This window comes from Chiloscyllium punctatum, chromosome 10 (assembly GCF_047496795.1).
Source record: "Chiloscyllium punctatum isolate Juve2018m chromosome 10, sChiPun1.3, whole genome shotgun sequence".
Taxonomy (NCBI): Eukaryota; Metazoa; Chordata; class Chondrichthyes; order Orectolobiformes; family Hemiscylliidae; genus Chiloscyllium; species Chiloscyllium punctatum.
Window position 1 is genome coordinate 58,087,314 of NC_092748.1, and position 22,195 is coordinate 58,109,508.

Genomic DNA, 22,195 nt, shown 5'->3' on the forward strand with positions numbered 1-22,195 from the left:
AAGTGAGGACTGCAGATGCTGGAGATGAAAGCTGAAAATGTTGCTGGAAAAGCGCAGCAGGTCAGGCAGCATCCAAGGAGCAGGAAAATCGACGTTTTGGGCATGAACCCTTCTTCAGGAATGAGGAGAGTGTGCCAAGCAGGCTAAGATAAAAGGTAGGGAGGAGGGACTTGGGGGAGGGGCATTGGAAATGCGATAGGTGGAAGGAGGTTAAGGTGAGGGTGATAGGCCAGAGTGGGGGTGGGGGCGGAGAGGTCAGGAAGAAGATTGCAGGTTTGGAAAGTGGTGCTGAGTTCGAGGGTTGGGACTGAGACAAGGTAGGGGGAGGGGAAATTAGGAAACTGGAGAAGTCTGAGTTCATCCCTTGTGGTTGGAGGGTTCCTAGGCAGAAGATGAGGCGCTCTTCCTCCAACTGTCGTGTTGCTATGGTCTGGCGATGGATGAGTCCAAGGACCTGCATGTCCTTGGTGGAGTGGGAGGGGGAGTTGAAGTGTTAAGCCACGGGGTGGTTGGGTTGGTTTGTCTGGGTGTCCCAGAGGTGTTCTCTGAAACGTTCCGCAAGTAGGCGGCCTGTCTCTCCAATATAGAGGAGGCCACAACGGGTGCAGCGGATGCAGTAAATGATGTGTGTGGAGGTGCAGGTGAATTTGTGGCAGAAATGGAAGGATCCCTTGGGGCCTTGGAGGCAAGTGAGGGGGGAGGGGGGAGGTGTGAGCGCAAGTTTTGCATTTCTTGCGGTTGCAGGGGAAGGTGCTGGGAGTGGAAGTTGGGTTGGTAGGGGGTGGGGACCTGACAAGGGAGTCACGGAGGGAGTGGTCTTTTCGGAACGCTGATAGGGGAGGGGAGGGAAATATATCCCTGGTGGTGGGGTCCGTTTGGAGGTGGCAGAAATGACGACGGATGATATGATGTATATGGAGGTTGGTAGGGTGGTATGTGAGGGCCAGTGGGGTTCTGTCCTGGTGCCGATTGGAGGGGCGGAGCTCAAGGGCAGAGGGGTGGGAAGTGGAGGAGACGCGGTGGAGAGCATTGTCGATCACGCCTGGGAGGAAATTGCGGTCTTTGAAGGAGGCCATCTGGGTTGTACGGTATTGGAACTGGTCCTCCTGGGAGCATATGCGGCGGAGACAAAGGAATTGGGGATATGGGATGGCGTTTTTACAGGTGTCAGGGTGGGAGGAGGTGTAGTCTAGGTAGCTGTGGGAGTCGGTCGGTTAATAGTAAATGTCCGTGTTGATTCGGTCGCCCGAGATAGAAATGGAGAGGTCTTGGAAGGGGAGGGAGGAGTCTGAGACGGTCCAGGTAAATTTGAGGTCAGGGTGGAAGGTGTTGGTAAAGTGGATGAACTGTTCAACCTCCTCGTGGGAGCACGAGGCAGCGCCGATACAGTCATCGATGTAGCGGAGGAAAAGGTGGGGGCTGGTGCCAGTGTAGCTGCGGAAGATGGACTGTTCCACATATCCTACGAAGAGGCAGGCATAGCTGGGGCCCATGCGGGTGCCCATGGCTATTCCTTTGGTTATACTATGGTTGACATGAAGATGCAGCAGGACTAGTTAATTGATTACATTTAAGCCAGGCTGGTCAGCTTTGGTCAAAGTGTTGCTGCAGGGCACAGCTGGAATTGCCTAACTCAAAACTGTTCATTCAGTAAAAATGGCATGTTGTGTGCACTTATTCTTTTGCCTGCAAAAATGCAGCCATATGTATGAACAAACTTACCTTCTGGCATTTGCAAATCAGAGTTCAAAAATGACATTCTACCTACAACGAGCAATATAGTGTACAAGCTTTTATGTCCTGGGATGTGGGCCATACATCTTAAAGACTGGTGGACCATATTGAATAGCACATCCTGCTGACTATGCTGAACCAGTCTATGCTTGCAAAACTCAAGATCGTGACCAGCGTTAAATGTGATTCTGCTGTTGGGCAACAGTAACAGAATAATCCTGACTATGCTAATATGCATGTGTGGAATGAGCTGCCAGAGGAAGTGATGGAGGCTGGTACAATTAAAGCATTTAAAATGCATCTGGATGGATATATGAATTGGAAGGTTTTAGAGGGATATGGGCCAAGGGCTGGCAAATGGGACTAGATTACGTTAGGATATCTGCTTGGCTTGGACGAGTTGGACCAAAGGGTCTGTATCCGTACTGTATATCTCGGACTCTAATTGCATTGGAAGCCAATTTAAGATTATTATTTGAATTTGCAGAATGATTCCTTTGCGTGCTGGAAGTTATTGTGCAGGAGTTAATCCTTGTCATTCTCAAATACTCTCAATGTTTAAGCTCACAATAGAGACTATTATAAGACCTTTCTTCCCAATGGTATCTTCCTTGTCTGTTATCATTGTGACAATTATATAGTTGTTCCCACCACGAGGACTAATGCAAGATATTTTAATTTATCTGCCATTTGGATGGCACAGTGGCTCAGTGGGTTACTCTTTGAAGGATCGGTGTAGACTTGTTGGGCCAAAGGGCCTGTTTCCACACTGTAGGGAATCTAATTGTAAAAGATTTCTGTTATCAGTTCTAAATTTGCAACCTCCAAGGGTCATACTCTCACTTGGACTATTTTTTCTTTTTATATACTGTTACAAGATCTTGCATTTTTTTTAAAAAACTGCTTCCCAATTTTCTTTCATAATCAATTTCCTCCTGCTTTTTAATATGATTTTAAGTCATCTAGTTCCTAAAAGCGATTCATGATCCTCTGGTCTACCAGTACTTTTCACTATTTTGCCTTTTTTTTTGATTGGATACTTTCCCTGACTGCCTTTGTTAACTACAGTGGTTCATCCTTCTCATTAAGTCCTCTTTCTGGAATAGTATAGATTCTTGTAAATGTACAGACTAAGAATAAGAGTAAGCCACTCTGCCCTTTGAGCCTGCTCCAACATAGAGAAAGGCTGATTTGATTTTTAACCTCACCTACATTCCTTCGTATCTCTGATAATCTTTGATCCCCTTGGAAATCAAGAATATATCTACCTTGGCATTAAAAATATGTAAAGATTCTGCATCCACTATCTTTTAAGGAAGAGAATTCCAAAGAGTCAACCCTCTGAGAGAACTTTTTTCCTTATCTCAATCCTAAATTATCGATTACTATGACCTATTTTTCGATTCGCCCACAAGAGGAAACAACCTTTCTGAAGCCTTTCTGGAACTTGTTTGTTTCAATAAAGTCACCGTTGACACCTCTAAAACCTGAAAGTTAGTAGTTTAACTTATCTGGCCTTTCCTCATAAGGCAATCCACTCATTCCAAGTATTAGTCTAGTAAACCTTCTGTGAACTACTTCCAATGCATTAACATCCGTCGTAAGTATGGTGACCAATGCTGTACACAGTACTCCAGGTGCAGTGTTACCAATGCCCTGTATAACTGGAACATAACCTCCCTACTCTTGCATTCAATTCTTTTTATAATAAAACATAACCTACTATTAGCTGTCCTGAATAATTGCTGTACCTGACTGCTAACCTTCTGCAATTCGTAAGTCACATGGTATCAGGTGAGCTGGCAAGATGGAGACAGAATGGTTTAGTCATCAGAGAGAGGGTAGTGGTGCAATGATGCGTTTCAGAATCGACCATTGTGACTAGTGGTGTTCCACAGGGATTAGTGCTGGGACCTCTGCTGATCATGCTATACATAAATAATTTGGACGAAAACATGACTGGTCTAATTAAGTTTGCAGATTATACAAGGGTTGGTGGAATTGCGGATTAGGAGGATGATTGTCAGAGGATACAGCATGATATAGATCAGTTGGACACAGGCAGAAGAATTGTAGATGGAGCTTAATCCAGACAAATATGAGATGATATATTTTGGAACGTCAAGTACAGTAGGAAATTATACAGTGGATGGTAGAATCCATAGGAGTATTGATATGCAGAGGGATCTTGGTGTGAATATCCACTGATCACTGAAGGTGGTAACGCAGGTAGAAAAGGTAGTAAAAAGGCCTATGTCATGCTTGCCTTCATTGAAAAGAGGCGTTGAATATAAGGAGAGACAAGTTAGGCTGCAGCCTTCTAGAACTTCAGTTTGGCCACACTTGGAATGTTGGTCACACTACCAGAAGGATGTGAATATTTTGGAGATGGTTCAGAAAAGGTTTACCAGGATGTTACCTGGTATTGGGAATTTTAGAATACTGATCCTGTACGTGAAGACTCTTTTAGTATGGAAGAGCAAAATGTGTTGTCACAGGCTCGGAGGGCCAAGTGGGCTGTTCCTGTACTGTTTTGATCTTTGTTCTAATAGCAGGCCCTGTTTATATTATAGCCCGATGTATATTGTAGACTAGAACACCTAGATATCTCTGCATATTTTTGCTGAGTGTTATGAAATATCTGCTTAATGTCTGCCATTGCACATCCACTGTCTTTCCCTTTATTGTATTTTCTCAGCCCACTTTAAACAACTTTTCTGCCACTGTAAGTACCCTCATTTAAGTTGAGGGTATGTTTTGAGTTCTCAGTTGCTCTCCATCAAACTGAGGTTGAAATTTTATGATGATGTGATAATTTCCTGCAGAGGACCCTTAACTATAAGATCTCTTATTAATACCATTGCACTTTACTATATCTAAAATAGCCTGTTCACTGGAAAGATCTGCCACACACTGCTCTAAGAAGCCATCTCTGATGTACTGTAGGAATTTGTCTTCTCTTCCACCCTTGCCCACTTGATTTGTCCAGTCAATATGCACATTGAGATCAACCATGGCAATTGGAGTGCCTATTTTACCTGTCTCCATTACTTCCCAACTTGTACTTTTTCCTGCATTGAATGAGTTTTCATTAGTTTTCTTGAAGATTATTTTGCATTCTAGATTATTGTGACAAAATATTTGATAGGATGAGTAGAATGTTTTATACTTCTCTCTCTTGTTTCCCTCCAGGCGAGTCACTCTGGCAGATATTGAAAGAATAGCACCATTGGAGGAAGGGGCTCTACCATACAACCTGGCTGAAGTCCAGAGGCAGGTACGAGAGAATAAGTCATGCCTGTCAAATTTATTAAATTCTTTGAGAAAGTAACAGGATAAATAAAGGGGAAGTAGTGGGCCTTATGTTTTATGGTCTCAGAGGCAAATATAGTTGATCACTTTGAAATATGTGGATATTGTTGAGTTTGGAGAAGGGGTTTTGACATGTTTCATGTAAATAAATGACGTATCCCATACTACGTTACACTGAATGCGTGTTTGGGGATAAACCAAGTTAGTTGCCTGTTGCATTGCACGTAGAGATGACACATGCTATGACACAGGGTCAACTTCTCTGCTAATTTAAACCCGACACACACAAGATTCACCCCGTGCTGTAATCTGTGAAAATTCGAGAAGTAAAGAACTATCCCAAAAGTCACTATTTAAAGCAAAAATTAACAACTTTAATTTTTTAAAAGTCTCGTAAAATAATTAAGTAATAACTATTTACAACTCATTTATCTAAACCCACCGTTTACCTTCCCCTCTACAATACTGCTCCGATAAAACCCCCGATTAAGATTTACAGAAAAATTCAAATCTCAAAACCAGCCAGCTGTCGAATCTCCTCTTTGTATCTTCCTCTGTAGATTTGCTTTCTAGGTTGGTGTCGATGTTTTTTCTTGTGCAAACTCCTTCTCAGAGTTCTTACCTGCAGCCTACGTCTGTTCGTCTTTCAGCAGTTCTCCCCCAACTGTTCAGTTTTTCCCGTCTTGTACCCCAAAGCATTGCATCGTTTCATTGGTTTTAATATTGTCAAAATATCCAATTCAAACTTGATTGGACTTTAGTATCTTGGTGCATAATTTAAACAGATTGGCTGAATTTGAATTTGTTATTGTCTCATAGCAACCCAGGTACTGCTAGCTGCTGGACAAAATGTTACATTGTAAATTCTCTAGCATTCTGTGTGCTTGCAAGTCCTTCACCTCTCTTAAGGGTACAGTATCCCTTATGCCTTCATAAAAGACATCAGCCAGAAATTTTCAAGTGGCAGAAATCTTGCCAGGGCTGATGCAGGAGTTGACTTTGTTTTGGTAGGCAGTGGGACCCTGGACTGCTCCCAATCAAAGATGATGGCCTTTACCCAGAAGATACTTGCCGTGATCAGAGGGCTAGCGATGTCAGTCACGTCACTGCTAGCAATGGCCATTGCTATGGCGCAAGCTGCATAGTGAGGGTATGATGACAATAGTGGTGGTAGTTCAAGCCTTGAGATGTGATGGTCTTGATGAACATGTTGTTCCCAAAAAGCCAGCCATTGCTTCTAGAGGGCACATCCACACAGCAATGAATTGCTCCAAAATGAGCTCCCCACAACTGGAGATGACTAGATTTCACTGGGTAATCTCCCCACAAAAGTGGAAATGGCTCTTATTTGGATTTTTTTTTCCTCTTTGTTAAAATAATCTGATGGCAAATGTGTCAAAGTACCATCACTTACTGTGCCATTTGGATTGCCTTCCTGCCCCTTTATCGACTGATCAAATTCAATCTTAAAAGTACTATTATAATTGGGTACTGAAGAAGAGGAAGCAATAGGAAAGAGGGCAGAGGAAGGAAAGCATCAAGAAGAAGTGAGAAGACCATGGAAGAGCTGCATTTTGTATTGGAGGAAGTGAGGAAAATAGGAAGGGTTTAGCCAGACCAAGTACTGCTGACATTTAGATACAACCAAGAGAGTGGAGAATGAAATGGGAGAGGAGAGAGAAAACATTAATCATTGGAATGGATGACAGATGTCAGTACCTTTCTTGGTATGTTTTTCTCCAGTTCTCCTGTTTAAATCCAAGTTATTGTTAATGGGCTGGTTTAGAATGACAAATTGGTCCATTGAAGTGGGGGTTTCTCTAGCTTCTAGCCTTTTATTTTTGGGAAGGAGAAATAGGTAAATGCCATGGTCAGCAACTTGTTGTGTTAACATTATTTTTGCAAGGTAATTCAGCACAAATATATTTATTTTACTGAATACTCACCTAAGTAACCAGCCAAAGCTACAACAGTTAGTCTCCACTGTCTGCAACAAGCACTTGCAATGCCACAAACTCTTGATACGTGGAAAAAGTAGGATGTTTAATTGCACTTTGCCACAATGTTTTTTGTTGATGTAAGTACCCAGAAGTGCAGCAAGTTGAGAACATTATTGTTGTGTTTCATTTATCTTGAGCTGACCCTGAATCTCAATATCCTCTGAAGATATGATGTACAAATATAATTTGTTGAAGTTTGGAAACAAATTGGTTTATCCGTCTTGCCTGTAATTTTGTCATCACTGGTGTTTTGACTATCGAGTCTGAATGTTCTGTTACTGGTCTTGCATCTTCTGTTTAGTGAGTGCAGTGACCATCTCCAAGTATTGCTTAGATTACTTACAGTGTGGAAACAGGTCCTTCGGCCCAACAAGTCCACACTGACGAGCAACCCACCCAGACCCATTCCTCTAAATTTACTACTCCACCTAACACTACGGGCAATTTAGCATGACCAATTCACCTAACCTGCACATTTTTGGACTGTGGGAGGAAACTGGAGCACCCGGAGGAAACCCATGCAGACACGGGGAGAATGTGCAAACTCCGCACAGACAGTTGCCTGAGGCGGGAATTGAACCCAGGTCTCTGACGCTGTGAGGCAGCAGTGCTAACCACTGTGCCACCGTGCCACCACTTTGACAGACGTGCACACTCAGAATTAGAAACTGCCAAATTCTGTGACAGCTTAGCCTAATCATCTGCTTCCGGAAAGTGGGATTAGTGCAATTTTCCAACTTTCTGAAACCATACTTCCAACTGGCGCTGTGAGGCAGCAGTGTTAACCACTCAGCCCCTGTGCTGCCCCAAAAATTTCTTGATTGGGAATTGAACCTGTGCAGTGACTATGAAAGTGCCAAATCCTAACCACTTATTGAATCTGTACAGGTAGACAATCCTTTATTCGAAATTCCAAAATCTGAAAGGTCTGAAATCCAAAGTTATTTTCTCCATAACAAGGTGGTTTGGCGTGCAAACAGTTAACCCAACTCCACACCCACTCGACCCGTGTCACACAGATGTGACATAGTGACATGGCCCAGCACTGACAGGCGTCAATTCTATCTCAGTACTTGTAGTACAATCTGCTATTGGGTAATTTTGAAAAATTTTACTATGAAAATGTCATTTAATTCTTTATCCGAAAAGTTCCGAAATCCGAAAGACAGCTGGTCCTGAGGGTTTCGGATAAAGAATTGTTTACCTGTACGACTTGATATTCCTGTGAATGGATGCAAACTTGCATGCCTTTTCTGAATGGTTTCGTCAAGAGGTGGTCATGCCTGACCAATCTGTTAGAATTCTTTGAGGAGATAACAAGCAGTTTAGACCAGGGAGAGCCAATTAAGGGCCCATGCTGTTGGAGGTAAGGTACAAGCACAGATAGAAGATTGGCTGTCTGGCAGAAGGCAGAGGCCAGTGATACAAGGGTCTTTCTCAGGATGGAAGCTGGTGACTAGTGTTCCACAGGATCAATGTTGGGACTACAGCTTCTCACTTTATACGTTACTGAAGGAACTGAGGACATTCTGGCAAAGTTTCCAGATGATACAAAGATAGTTGGAGAGGAGGTAGTGTTGAAGAGGTGGGGAAGCTGGGGAGAAATTTAGACAGGTTAGGAGAGTGGGCAAAGAAGTGGGAGATGAAATACTGGGAAAGTGTGAAGTAATGCACTTTGGTAGGAAGAATAGAAGCATGGAGTATTTTCTAAATGTGGAGAAAATTCAGAAATCTGAAGTGCAGAGAGACTTGGGAGTCTTAGTCCAGGTTTCTCTTAAGGAAAACTTGCAGACTGAGTCAGTAGTTAGGAAGGCAAATACAATGTTGTCATTCATCTTGAGAGTACTTGAATATAAACACAAAGATACTTCTGAGGCTTTATAAGGTTCTGGTCAGATGACGTTTAGAGTATTATGAATAATTTTGGGCCCCATTTTTCAGGAAGGATGTATTGTCCGTGGAGCAGGTAGAGAGGAGGTTCACAAGAATGATCACAGGAATGAAAGGCTTAACATAAAGGAATGTTTGAGGATTCCGGTTTATACTTGGAGTTTAGAAGGATTATGGAGGGCGGGGGGGGAGGGGTGGTGATTGAAACTTAGAGAATATTGTATGGCTTGGACAGAGTGGATGTTGGGAAGATGTTTTTATTAGCAGGAGAGATGAGGACACGAGGGCACAGGGTCTGCAGGCCAGGTCACTGAGTATATTTAGCGCAGAGATAGGTCGGTTCTTAATTGCAAAGGGGATCAAAGATTATGGGGACAAAGCTGGAAAATGGGATTGAGAAAGTGAGGACAGCAATGTTGGGAATCAGAGTTGAAGAGTGTGGGGCTGGAAATGCATAGCCGATCAGGCAGCATCTGAGGAGCTGGAGAATCGACGTTTCGGGCATAAGCACTTCAATCCTGATGAAGGGCTTATCCACAAAACATGGATTCTCCTGCTCCTCGGATGATGCCTGACTGGCTGTCCTTTTCCGGCACCACACTTTGAAAAATCTATCCGCCATGATCGAGTGGCAGGGCAGACTTGATGGGCCAAATGGCCTAATTTCTGCACCTTTGTCTTATGGTCTTTATATGTAATAGCTTTAATGTCGTAAAGCATTTCCAATATATTTCACAGGAGGGTTGTCAAATAAAAAGTTTATACTGAGTCACAAAAGTGATATTAGGGCAGTTTTCAAGGAACGTCTTGAAAGAGAGAATGAAGTGGAGATGCTTGGGGAGGGTTTGGCAGTAATTGACTCCCAGGCAGCTGATGGCTCTGACCATGGGGAAAGTAGTTCGTAATACTACTCCCAATGATCTGATATATTCTACACTTATACCAGAAATTGTTTGCTAGCAGGTCTTCCTTCCTTGAAGGAACAATATGGAGTTAGGTTTCCATGCAGTATGCAGGGAACACACTGTTTGTATTGATATTAAAAAAATACAACTTGTGTCCAGCTGTACTGTAAAAATGCTCTAAGCACCATGAGATAAACTAAAAGATTTGTCCCATGATATACTTGGCTTATTAACAACTGATATTTCATCCTGAGCTATTTTCTTGGCAGTTTTTGCCAGTGGAGGCTTGAGATTATTTTCCACATTCTGGAAGGGTGATTGGACACATCTCAGGCTTGCTTCAACCAGAACAAGAATCAAACCTGTGCTGTTGGCACTCTCTTTAAGCACATGTCAGCCATGAAGGCATTGGGCTAATTGGCTTATAATTGGGAAATGAATCCTGGTTTGCATTCACTATTAGATATTTTGCTGTTTCGTTGGGTGACTTGTACTTTTTCTTGCAAAATAACTTCAAGAAGAAATTAAAAATCCCAATGGCCAGCTTAAAATAGTTGTATGAAAAGTCTTCAGCCTTTTGTAGTAATAAACAGATGAAAGCAACAAATACTCTTAACAATGGAAAACCATCTTGTTAATGCTTTAACGTTATTAAAATCTCCCTCACGATTACATTTTCCTCTGTTTAGTATAGATTTTTTTTTTAGATTAGATTACTTACAGTGTGGAAACAGGCCCTTCGGCCCAACAAGTCCACACCGCCCCGCCGAAGCACAACCCACCCATACCCCTACATCTACCCCTTACCTAACACTACGGGCAATTTAGCATGGCCAATTCACCTGACCTGCACATCTTTGGACTGTGGGAGGAAACCGGAGCACCCGGAGGAAACCCACGCAGACACGGGGAGAACGTGCAAACTCCACACAGTCAGTCGCCTGAGGCGGGAATTGAACCCGGGTCTCTGGTGCTGTGAGGCAGCAGTGCTAACCACTGTGCCACCGTGCCGCCCTTAAGTAGATGCACCCTTTCCACAGTTAATCCAAAGCAATTCTTAGCTCCTGAGCACTTGCTTTCTTTTCTTATCTCACTAGATGATTTTGAATTCCCAAATTGGCTTTTTATGTGGGTTATCATGGCGATTCCTTCCTCCAGCCAAAATTATGTGAATCTTAAATTCTCAGAAACTTGAGCTCTTCAGTCTGAGCACACATACTCAGCTGTGTTCTTGCATGGCATACTATGAAGATTTGCTACCTTTATCTCTTGGTTCTCGCCACCTCATATTTTGATAGATTGAAACCGGCTATGAGGTTCAGTGATATTTTAAGAAAACTCCCTGTAAGTGGTCCTACCATGGCTTCCTGTGAACTTTACTCTTCTAAGGACATCTCTATGGCAATGTGAACCACATGAATCATAGAATCTCTGTAGAGTGGAAAGAGACCATTCAGCCCTTCAAAGAGCATTCCATCCAGACCCAGCACCTCACTCTATCCCCGTAACCCTCAATTTACCATGGATCATATCTAATCTGCACACTGCGGATAATTTAATATGGCAAATCTACCGAACTTGCACAACTATGGACTTTGGGAGGAAACTGGAGTACCTGGACGAAATCTCCACAGACACAAGGAGAACATGCAAACTCCACACACAGTCACCTAAGGTTGGAATCGAACCTGCATCCCTGGTGCTGTGAGGCAGCAGTGCTAACAACTGAGTCACTGTGCTGTTCCACATGTCCAGATGGAAATGCAGTTAGCTATGATTTAGATTGCTTGATTGACTGCATTCTGTCCTGAAACTAACTTGATAGCTGTACAAAGCCTAACATATTTGTGGGATTTTGGAGGCAAATTGTCCATCCTGTGCTCATACAAATGCTCTCACCATTCTCTATAGGCGTGTACGTTGTGCATGTTCTTCCTAGTAAAATAACCTGTCTTTTTTTCTGTCAATTCAGCAGAATTCAACAGGTCACGATTTCTCCTCTTCGTTTTTACCAGAAGTGAAAGACACTGGCAAAAAACCCCACAATTTTAATGGAATGTTACATTTATTATGAGTGTCATGTTTTTTGTACTTTCTAGTGTTCTAAGAAATTTGTGAAATACCAGAAAATTGAAAAGTAAAATAGATTCCTTCTGTTCCTTACTTTGCCCCTTTGCAAGGAATAATTTAGCGAGAAGTGGTAACTTTTGATTCAGCTTCAGGTCAAACAAACTGGTGCAGTTTTCGAGGTTTGCCATGAAGCAAAAGAATGTCATGTCGGGCAGCAGATATTTGCAATAGCATCATGTCATCAAAACACAATCCTTTATTTTAATGATCCAACTGATGATAACTTTTGAGGTCTCAAATTTGTGGGTCGAAAATTTGAAAAAGTAGATCAGTTTAAAAACTGACAGGGATGAATCTATTACACAAATTATCTAAATGAACTGGTAATTCTATCAGTATAAATTGTACCTACTGTATTTATAATCCATGACTACATAAGTTTATGAAAGTTTAGTCTTTATTGCCGCACTATATCTGATTCCAAAGCTGTATGCTGGTTTGTGTTTTATTTATTAAAGAAATTTCCATGTGAAAATATTACTTTAACAAATGGTAGAGCAATTAATATTGAAGGTTTTTAAAATTGTGTTCAGTAGAATACTAATTTTAAAAGTTTTACACTGTATGAAGGCAACTGTTAAAAATGATTGGTGCCGTTTTAAGTAACTTATTTCAAATTATTTAAAATTATTCCAATAATAATGTTACTTAAATTTAAGCTAATTCCAGTTTTCCATATTTGCCAGTTTATGGTATCGAGCTACCAGTGTAACCGTAGTGTTAAGGTAACTGAGTCATATTCCTTTCCCCATTCATCCTTTTTTGTTTTTTGTTCTCTCTAGCAATCCTACAGTGATACTAGCAGGCCTATTTGGCTCCAGGTTTTTGAGTCTGCTTACAGGTTCACTTTGGGCTCAATTGCTGGAGGTGAGTGACATGTCTCAGTGCTGTTTTCCGACCCAGGCCATTGTAATAGGATCCAGTCAGACCAGTACAGATCAGCCAGGGTACAGGCTGTTGTAATAAAGGGCCAACTTTGGAAGGCTCTGTAAAGTTCCTTTTATATTTACTTGTGATCAGAAGATCTGACAGAGTATTACCATGTCATGTCTGGCTCCAGACTGTCTTCAGGACAAAATCTGAACAATTACATTCATCTTCCAGACCCAGCTGTGAATCATGCTAAATATTTGGTGGGAAAAAGAAAAAAAAAGTTTAAGGAATGAACTTAAGAATATCTTGGGCTAAGCTAAAATGTATGCTGTTTTAAAATTTCTCTACACAATGGCAGTGGAGAGAAACTACTCCAAAATAATAAATACTCTTTGATTTTACATTCTGCTTCCAATTTCAGAAGTGTCTTGACTGCCTTAGACTGAACAAAAATTGTAGGTAATGCAGAATTTCCATAAATAAGTGTTAAATTTGGCAAACTGCCTTTTTACCATACTTTGACATGTTGATAAAACTAAGTTCAAGAGACACATTCATATAGACTTTTTATACGCTACTGATAGAGATGAAATTTGAAAACTAACAGCTATAATTAGAAATAATATTCTGTAACAACCATAATATCTAAATGGGTCTTAATAATTCTAAAGAAGGGCTCATGCCTGAAATGTTGATTCTCCTGTTCCTTGGATGCTGCCTGACCTGCTGCGCTTCTCCAGCAACACATTTTCAGCTCTGATCTCCAGCATCTGCAGTCCTCGCTTTCTCCTTAATAATTCTGAACACAATATTCTATTATTTTTGACATATTCTTTTTCAGTCAAACTTTATCATATTTTATTTAAAAGGCTACAACAAAATTTGAAGGAAAGATGCAAGATATTTATTTAAAATTCTGTTTCACTGTAGAAATAGTGCATTTCCATTCAGGACAGTAGTTACCATTGAACATCATCTACATAGATATTTGATATGCAATTCAGCTGCAGTTCATCTTAACCCCATAACAATGTTATTCAGGGCGAAAAGGTATTAGAATGAACATGGATAATAATTGGAGGGTTTGTTTATATCTAAAACAAACAAAGCTATTGTGGTTGCTGTAAACTAAAAAGTGGCAGCAGGCTGTTAAACTTCTAGTAATCTGCTGCTGTGCTGCTTACAAAGTTGTTCCATTGTTTATACTGTTTCTGCTTGCTTCGTCTTTACTTGATCCTGTCCTGATTTACTTTCTTGCATCAAATTTATTGTCCAAATTGTTACCTTTTGTTGCTACAGGAGTTTTGCATTTGTTTTGTTCAGAATCAGGCATACTATTCTGCTTATTAAAACCTGTGCATGATTAGAATTGTCTGGGGCCTCTTGGTTATGTTTCATCTTCATCGATTTGAAGTTAGATGGCTTTATGCTACAGTCAGGCAAAGGTCTAGTAGAAGTGTAAAAGCTTTGACCTGATGGCATTACTGAAGTTTTGATGAAATTTTAACTTCAACATTCAGAAGGTGTTTTTGGAGCCAAACCAATAACTATGCTCTGGCAACAGTCACAATGATGAGAAGAGGCTACAGTAAGATATGACCATTAGATCGGGGGTATCAGAATTAGGCTTTTCACTCCGTCAGGTTTGTTCCATCATTCCAGTTCATGGTTGACCTGATAACTTTCACCTCTACTTTTCTGCTATTTCCCCATAACCCTTGATTCCCTTACTGATTAAAATTTTGTGTATCTCCATCTTGATTGTACTTAATCCAACTGGTGCAGCTCTCTTCAGTACTCTGAGAAGAAATTCCGTCTCACTGTCTTTAAATAGGTAACCCCTTACTTTTGAGATTATGCCCTCTGGTCCCAGTCTTTCCCACAAAGGTAAACATTTTGTCTGCCTCTACCAAATCAAGCCTGCTAGGAATCTTGTATGTTTCAATAAGGTCTCCTCTCATTCTTCTTAATTCTAATGAATGCAAGTCTAAACACCACCATACCCAGATCAGGCAGTGCACCTACAACCGGCACTCATTTAGTTTATGATTTTTAGAGCCCAGTTGTTCCTGGTCAGACTTAAAATGAACCCCAGTATCTCAATCATAAAAAGAAATAATAAAAATATTTTATGGGCACGTAAGAAAGAGGTTTACCTTTGACAGGCTAAATGTACAGTTGGTGTTTTCTGTTTTGGGAGAATCTAGAACTGGGACCTCTGATTAAAAATAAGTGGCTATCCACTTAAAAGCAATGAGGTTTTAGAATGCTTTTCTTGAAAAGACAATGGAAACAGGATCTTTGAATATTTTGTAAGGCAGAATTGAATAGGTTCATGGAGGGCAAGAAGCTGTAAAGTTATCAAGATTAGGTCGGAATGTAAAATTGAGATTACAGTCAAATAACCATGATCTTGTGAAATGGTGTAGCAGGTTTCAAGTGCTGAATGGCCTAGTCCTTGCTCATATGATTGTACTAAGGAGATAATAACAGGGCATTTATAATGTCAGAATTCTATCAGGTAGAGCCAGTATGGTTTGTGAAATGAAAGTAACATTTGACAAATTGGTTGGGTTCTTTTGACCAAGTAACAGGCAAAGTGGAGGAAGAGGAACCTGTAGTTGTGGTCTATTTGGATCTTCAAAATCCATTTGATAAGATGTCAAATCAAAGGCTACTAGAAAAAATAAGATCCTGTGATGTAGAGATGGGGAATGCATTTGTATTGATGGAGGATTGATTGGCTAACAGCATGCAGAGTGTGTGGATTAATGGGTTATTTACAAGTTGGCAAACTGTTATATCGGTGATTTGGATTAAGGGCAAACATGGCTAAACTTACTGATAGCACAGTAAGTAAGTTGTCAGGACGGCATAAAGTGTCTGCAAAAGGATTTGGATTGGTTACGTGAGTCCGATGCAATTTGACAAATGAAAAATGATTTGAAAAAATGCGAACTTGTCTATTTGGAAAGGAAGAAATGAAAGCAATGTTATTTGCATGGAGAGAGACTGCAGAACTCTAAGCTATTGCAGTCTTAGTGCATGAATCACAAAACATTAATTTATGGGTACAGCAAAAGTGATTCAGAATGAAACAGGAATTTTGTTTATTGCATTCTAAACGGTGAGAAAATTCGTAAATCTATAAGTACAAAGGGATCTGGGAGTGCTAGTCAAGGATTCTCTAAAGGTCAACATGCAGGTTGAGTCCGTGATGAAGAAAGCGAATGCAATGTTGTCACTTATCTCAAGAGGGTTGGAATATAAAAGCACCGTTGTGCTACTGAGACTTTATAAAGCTCTGGTTAAGCCCCATTTGGAGTACTGTGTCCAGGTTTGGTCCCCACACCTCAGGAAGGACATACTGGCACTGGAACGTGTCCAGCGGAGATTCACATGGATGATCCCTGGAATGGTTGGTCTAACATATGAGGAACGGCTGAGGATCCTGGGATTGTATTCATTGGAGTTGAGAAGATTAAGGGGAGACTTAATAGAGACGTACAAGATAATACATGGCTTAGAATGGGTGGATGCTAGGAAATTGTTTCCGTTAGGTGAGGAGACTAGGACCCGTGGACACAGCCTTAGAATTAGAGGGGGTCAATTCAGAACAGAAATGCGGAGACATTTCTTCAGTTAGAGAGTGGTGGGCCTGTGGAATTCATTGCCGCAGAGTGCAGTGGAGGCCGGGACGCTAAATGTCTTCAAGGCAGAGATTGATAGATTCTTGTTGTCTCGAAGAATTAAGGGCTACGGGGAGAATGCAAGTAAGTGAAGTTGAAGTGCCCATCAGCCATGATTGAATGGCGGAGTGGACTCGATGGGCCAAGTGGCCTTCCTTCCACTCCTATGTCTTATGGTCTTATGGGTATAAAAGCATACACATTTGGAACTGTTGGTAGAGTTGCAGAAAGTGTTAGCTGAACTGCAACTGGAGCTATGTGTATAGTTTAATTTAAGAAAGGGTATAATTTCATTAAAAGCAGTTTAATGTGGAAATAGTGCAATAGAAGCAGTGTAGAGAGTATGGTCTTGACTGATTCTGGAATGACAGTGTTATCCTTTTTGGAAAGGTTAAGCTGATTGAGAATGTAATTTAGAAGAATGGGATGACCTTAGTGAAAGAAGCAGGAGGCAGCATCATAGGATGGCTGATTTCCCTTTGTGGGGGTTAAGACAAGTGGCCAGAGTTTAAGGGTGTCCCACTTAAGGTGAGAGTGATGAAAAAATTGTTTCTCTCAAAGGGTCACCAGTGTGTAGAATTCTGTTCCCAACAGAGCAATGGAGATTGATTCATTGAATATGTCCAAGGCTGAATTTAAAAGATTTTTAATCAAAAGGGAACTGTGTGTATTGGGTATGATAACAGCCATTATATGGTCAGAAACAAAATTAGAAATTGTTGGAAATACTCAGCAGGTCAGGCAGCATCTGTGGAGAGAGAAAGTATAGTTACAGTTTTGGGTCCAGAGACCTTCAGAACAGATAACAGCTAGGAAAAGGTTGATGAGAAAGAGCAGCGGAGGGGGGGGAAAGGGTAAATGATAGGTGGAGATGGTACCCAGATAGGTTAGGCAGATAAAATAATGGGTAAAGGTCAGCCTGGAAGAATGAATAGCTGCTGCTGAGGACTGTTAGTGGCTGACAATGGGTTGTTTGTGACAGTAGTCCATGTGATGACTGGGAGCAACTGGCCAAAGTTCAATGGTTTAATACCTTAACAGGGAAGACCGTGGAGGAACAATGGCAGATATTTCTGTGTATAATGCAGAAGATGCAGGATCAGTTCATTCCTAAAAGGAAGAAAGATCCCAGGAGGAGACATGGGCGGCCGTGGCTGACAAGGGAAGTAAAGAAACATATAAGGTTAAAAGAGAAAAAGTATAACTTAGCGAAGATAAGCGGGAAAACGGAGGACTGGGAAGCTTTTAAAGAACAACAGAGGATTAGTAAGAAGGAAATACGCAGAGAAAAAATGAGGTACGAAGGTAAACTGGCCAAGAATATAAAGGAGGATAGTAAAAGCTTTTTTAGGTATGTCCAAGGCAAAAAAATGGTTAGGACAAAAATTGGGCCCTTGAAGACAGAAGCAGGGGAATATATTACTGGGAACGAAGAAATGGCAGAGGAATTAAATGGGTACTTCAGATCTGTGTTCACTGGGGAAGACACAAGCAATCTCCCTGAGGTAACAGTGGCTGAAGGACCTGAACTTAAGGGAATTTCTATTTGCCAGGATTTGGTGTTGGAGAGACTGTTAGGTCTGAAGGTTGATAAGTCTCCGGGACCTGATGGCCTGCATCCCAGGGTACTGAAGGAGGTGGCTCGGGAAATCGTGGATGCGCTGGTGATTATTTTCCAGAGTTCAATAGAATCGGGGTTGGTTCCTGAGGATTGGAGGGCGGCTAATGTTGTGCCACTTTTTAAGAAGGGTGGGCGGGAGAAAGCAGGAAATTATAGACCAGTTAGTCTGACCTCAGTGGTGGGAAAGATGCTGGAGTCTATTATAAAGGATGAAATCACGGCACATCTGGATAATAGTAACAGGATAGGACAGAGTCAGCATGGATTTATGAAGGGGAAATCATGCTTGACTAATCTTCTTGAATTTTTTGAGGATGTAACTCGGAAGATGGACGAGGGAGATCCAGTGGATGTACTGTACCTGGACTTTCAGAAAGCTTTTGATAAAGTCCCACACAAGAGGTTAGTGAGTAAAATTAGGGCGCACGGGATTGGGGGCAAAGTACTAGATTGGATAGAGAATTGGTTGGCTAATAGGAAACAAAGGGTAGTGATTAACGGCTCCATTTCGAAATGGCAGGCAGTGACCAGTGGAGTACCGCAGGGATCCGTGCTGGGACCGCAGCTTTTTACAATATATGTAAATGATATAGAAGATGGTATCAGCAATAACATTAGCAAATTTGCTGATGACACAAAGCTAGGTGGTAGGGTGAAATGTGATGAGGATGTTAGGGGATTACAGGGTGACCTGGACAAGTTAGGTGAGTGGGCAGATGCATGGCAGATGCAGTTTAATGTGGATAAATGTCTGGTTATCCACTTTGGTGGCAAGAACAGGAAGGCAGATTACTACCTCAATGGTATCAAATTAGGTAAAGGGGCTGTTCAGAGAGATCTGGGTGTTCTTGTCCACCAGTCAATGAAGGCAAGCATGCAGGTACAGCAGGTCGTGAAGAAGGCTAATAGCATGCTGGCCTTCATAACAAGAGGGATTGAGTATAGAAGCAAAGAGGTGCTTCTGCAGCTGTACAGGGCCCTGGTGAGACCACACCTGGAGTACTGTGTGCAGTTCTGGTCTCCAAATTTGAGGAAAGACATTCTGGCTATTGAGGGAGTGCAGCGTAGGTTCACGAGGTCAATTCCTGGAATGGCAGGATTGCCTTACACGGAAAGACTGAAGCGACTGGGCTTGTATACCCTTGAGTTTAGAAGACTGAGAGGGGATCTGATTGAAACGTATAGGCTTATGAAAGGACTGGACACTCTGGCAGGAGGGAACATATTTCCGTTGATGGGGGAGTGCCGAACCAGAGGACACAACTTAAAAATACGGGGTAGACCATTTAGGACAGAGATGAGGAGAAACTACTTCACCCAGAGAGTGGTGGCTGTGTGGAATGCTCTGCCCCAGAGGGCAGTGGAGGCCCAGTCTCTGGATTCTTTTAAGAAAGAATTGGATAGAGCTCTTAAAGATAGTGGAGTCAAGGGGTATGGAGATAAGGCTGGAACAGGATACTAATTAGGAATGATCAGCCATGATCATATTGAATGGCGGTGCAGGCTCGAAGGGCAGAATGGCCTACTCCTGCATCTATTGTCTATTATCTATTGTCTATTGTCTATTGTTTAGGGTTGGGAGAAGGTGATCAGGCCATAAAGTTGTTGAACTCAGTATTGAGTCCAGAAGCTTGCAGAGTTCCCAAGCAGAAAATGTTATTGAGTCTTATCAAATGGCTGTAGAGTTTTATGTTCCTTTGAATGGGTCGAGAAGATATGTGAACAATGAGATAACATCTGATCAAGTAGAAAGTAAAAACTTTTTAAAAAACAATCCGAAGTGCCCAGTCAGAAGATGAAATGTTCTGCTGTTTGAGTTTGAGTTGAACTGCAGTTGGGACACTGCAGCAGGTAAGGTTACAAAAGGCCAGAGTACAGCAAGATAAGAGAATTGAAATGAGAAACATCCGGAAGCTCATCTTTGTTAATGGACTGAATTGGATGTGTTCATATTGCATTCCCTTGTCTGCATTTAGACTCCCTAAATGTGGATAGGACTACATAATGGTGAATTCATTGTGCTAGATGTATTTGATGACATCATGTTGGAGGTCACAGAAATGACAGAGGATGATCCCTTGAATATGGAAGCTGGTTTGGGTAAGGAGATGAGGACAAGGATAGCCCTATTGTGGTTCTTCGAGAGATGTAGTGACAGAAAAGGTTTATGAATTCGAATTAGCCCCTCCCAGCAACATCAATCCTTTTATATCCTCCCTTTTCACCGGTTTTGTTTACTGTCAAATTAGCCAGACACCACCACCCACAACAAATCCGTGCAGATGACCTTGAATCTTTGAAATTTCAGTTGAATTTCTGTACTGCTGTTTATATGTTTATGCACTTCTCAGCACTTTGGCTGCACATTTAGTCCTATTTCCCTCTAACTCTTCCCCACTATTAACTTCTGTTAAGTGTCATAATCTCAAAGCCTTCCATCACGTTATCCCTCATTCTTTTTTCAAGAGAAACAGAATTGCCCTGTTCACCCTCTTCCATGCTTTCCTTATAATTCTTAAACTCTTTTTATAATCTTCAATTTGATTTATTATCACATGTACTGAGACACAGCAAAAAGTATGGTTTTGCATGTTAACCAGAAAAATCATACCTTACGTAAGAGCATCAGGGTAATAGAACAGAATGCAGAATAAAATATTATAGCTGCAGAGAAGGTGCAGAAAAAGATCAATTTTAATATGACAGATCTGTTCATAAGTCTGAAAACAGCAAGGAAGAAACAGTTCCTAAATCAGTTGATATGTGTTTTCAAACTTTTATATCCTCTGCCGAACAGAAGAGAGTATAGCCCGTGTGGGAGGGGTGCTTGATTATGTTAGCTGTTTCCCCAAAGCAATGGGAAATGTAGATGGAGTCATTGGAAGGAAGGCTGGTTTACTAGGTTGTGTTCACAACTTTCTGTAATTTCTTGCGGTCTTGCACAGAGCAGTTGCTATACCAAGCTATGATGCATCTGGATAGGATGCTTTCTATGGTGCATCAATAAAAATTACGAAGAGTCATTGTGGATATGCTGAATACCCTTCGTCTTCTGAATGTGCCTTTGTGACTATGGCATTAATGTTAAAGGGCCAGGTAAGATTGTTGGCAAGATTTACTCCTAGGAACTTCAAGCTATTGACTACCTCAGTCTCAGCATCATTGATACAGATAGGACGTGTCCTCCACCCAGCTTTCTCAAGTCAATGACCAGTTCCTTCATTTTGCAGACATTGAGGGAGAGGTTGGTGTCTTTACACTATGCCACTAAGCTGACTCTTTCCTGTATTTTGTCTCCGTGTTTGAGATCCAATCCATTACAATGGTGTCATCAGCAAATGGAGTTAGGGCCGAATTTCACCACATGCCATACTTGTGTATAAGGAGTATAGTAAGGGGCTGAGTACACGACCTTCCAGGGAAACCGTGTTGAGAATTGTTATGGAGAAAGTGTTGGCACCTCTCCTTACTGATTGTGCTCTCTTGGTCAGGAAGTCAAGGATCCAGTTGCAGAGCGGGAAGCAGAGTCCTAGGTCTCAGGGTTGGGAGACGAGTTTGGCAGGAATTGTGGCGTTGAAGGTGGAGCAAAAGCGAATAAATAGGACTTGGCTGTCGGTGTCCTTATTATCCGCATATACAAGGGACAGTTGTAGGACCAGGGAGATAGCATCCAGACCTATTGTGACAAAGGCGAATTGCAGTGCATAAAGGTAATCTGAGAGGCCAGAGATGATATGTCCCATTATTAACCTCTTGAAGTACCTCCGTGATGGATGTCATTAAGGCAGATTGCCTGATTTTTCTTTGGCACTGGGATGATAGTAGTCTGTTGTGGTTCTGTTAGCCGAGCTGGGAACTTGTGTTGCAGACACTACGTCCTCTGTCTAGGTGACATCCTCAGTGCTTGGGAGCCTCCTGTGAAGTGCTTCTGTGATGTTTCCTCCAGCATTTAAAGTGGTTTGTCTCTGCCGCTTCCGGTTGTCAGTTCCAGCTGTCCACTGCAGTGGCTGGTATATTGGGTCCAGGTCGATGTGTTTGTTG

General features: G+C 41.7%; 1 protein-coding gene across 4 annotated transcripts in view; it reads left to right on the top strand.

Moving 5' to 3' along the window:
- slc25a12 (solute carrier family 25 member 12) overlaps positions 1-22,195 on the top strand; it is a 131,801-nt gene that overhangs the window by 52,524 nt on the left and 57,082 nt on the right. For all 4 annotated transcript variants that reach the window (XM_072579241.1, XM_072579242.1, XM_072579243.1 and 1 more), the window contains 2 exons: positions 4,927-5,011; positions 12,754-12,838. In XM_072579241.1, coding sequence (XP_072435342.1) covers positions 4,927-5,011; positions 12,754-12,838 — 170 coding nt within the window. The remainder of the gene's footprint in view (positions 1-4,926; positions 5,012-12,753; positions 12,839-22,195) is intronic.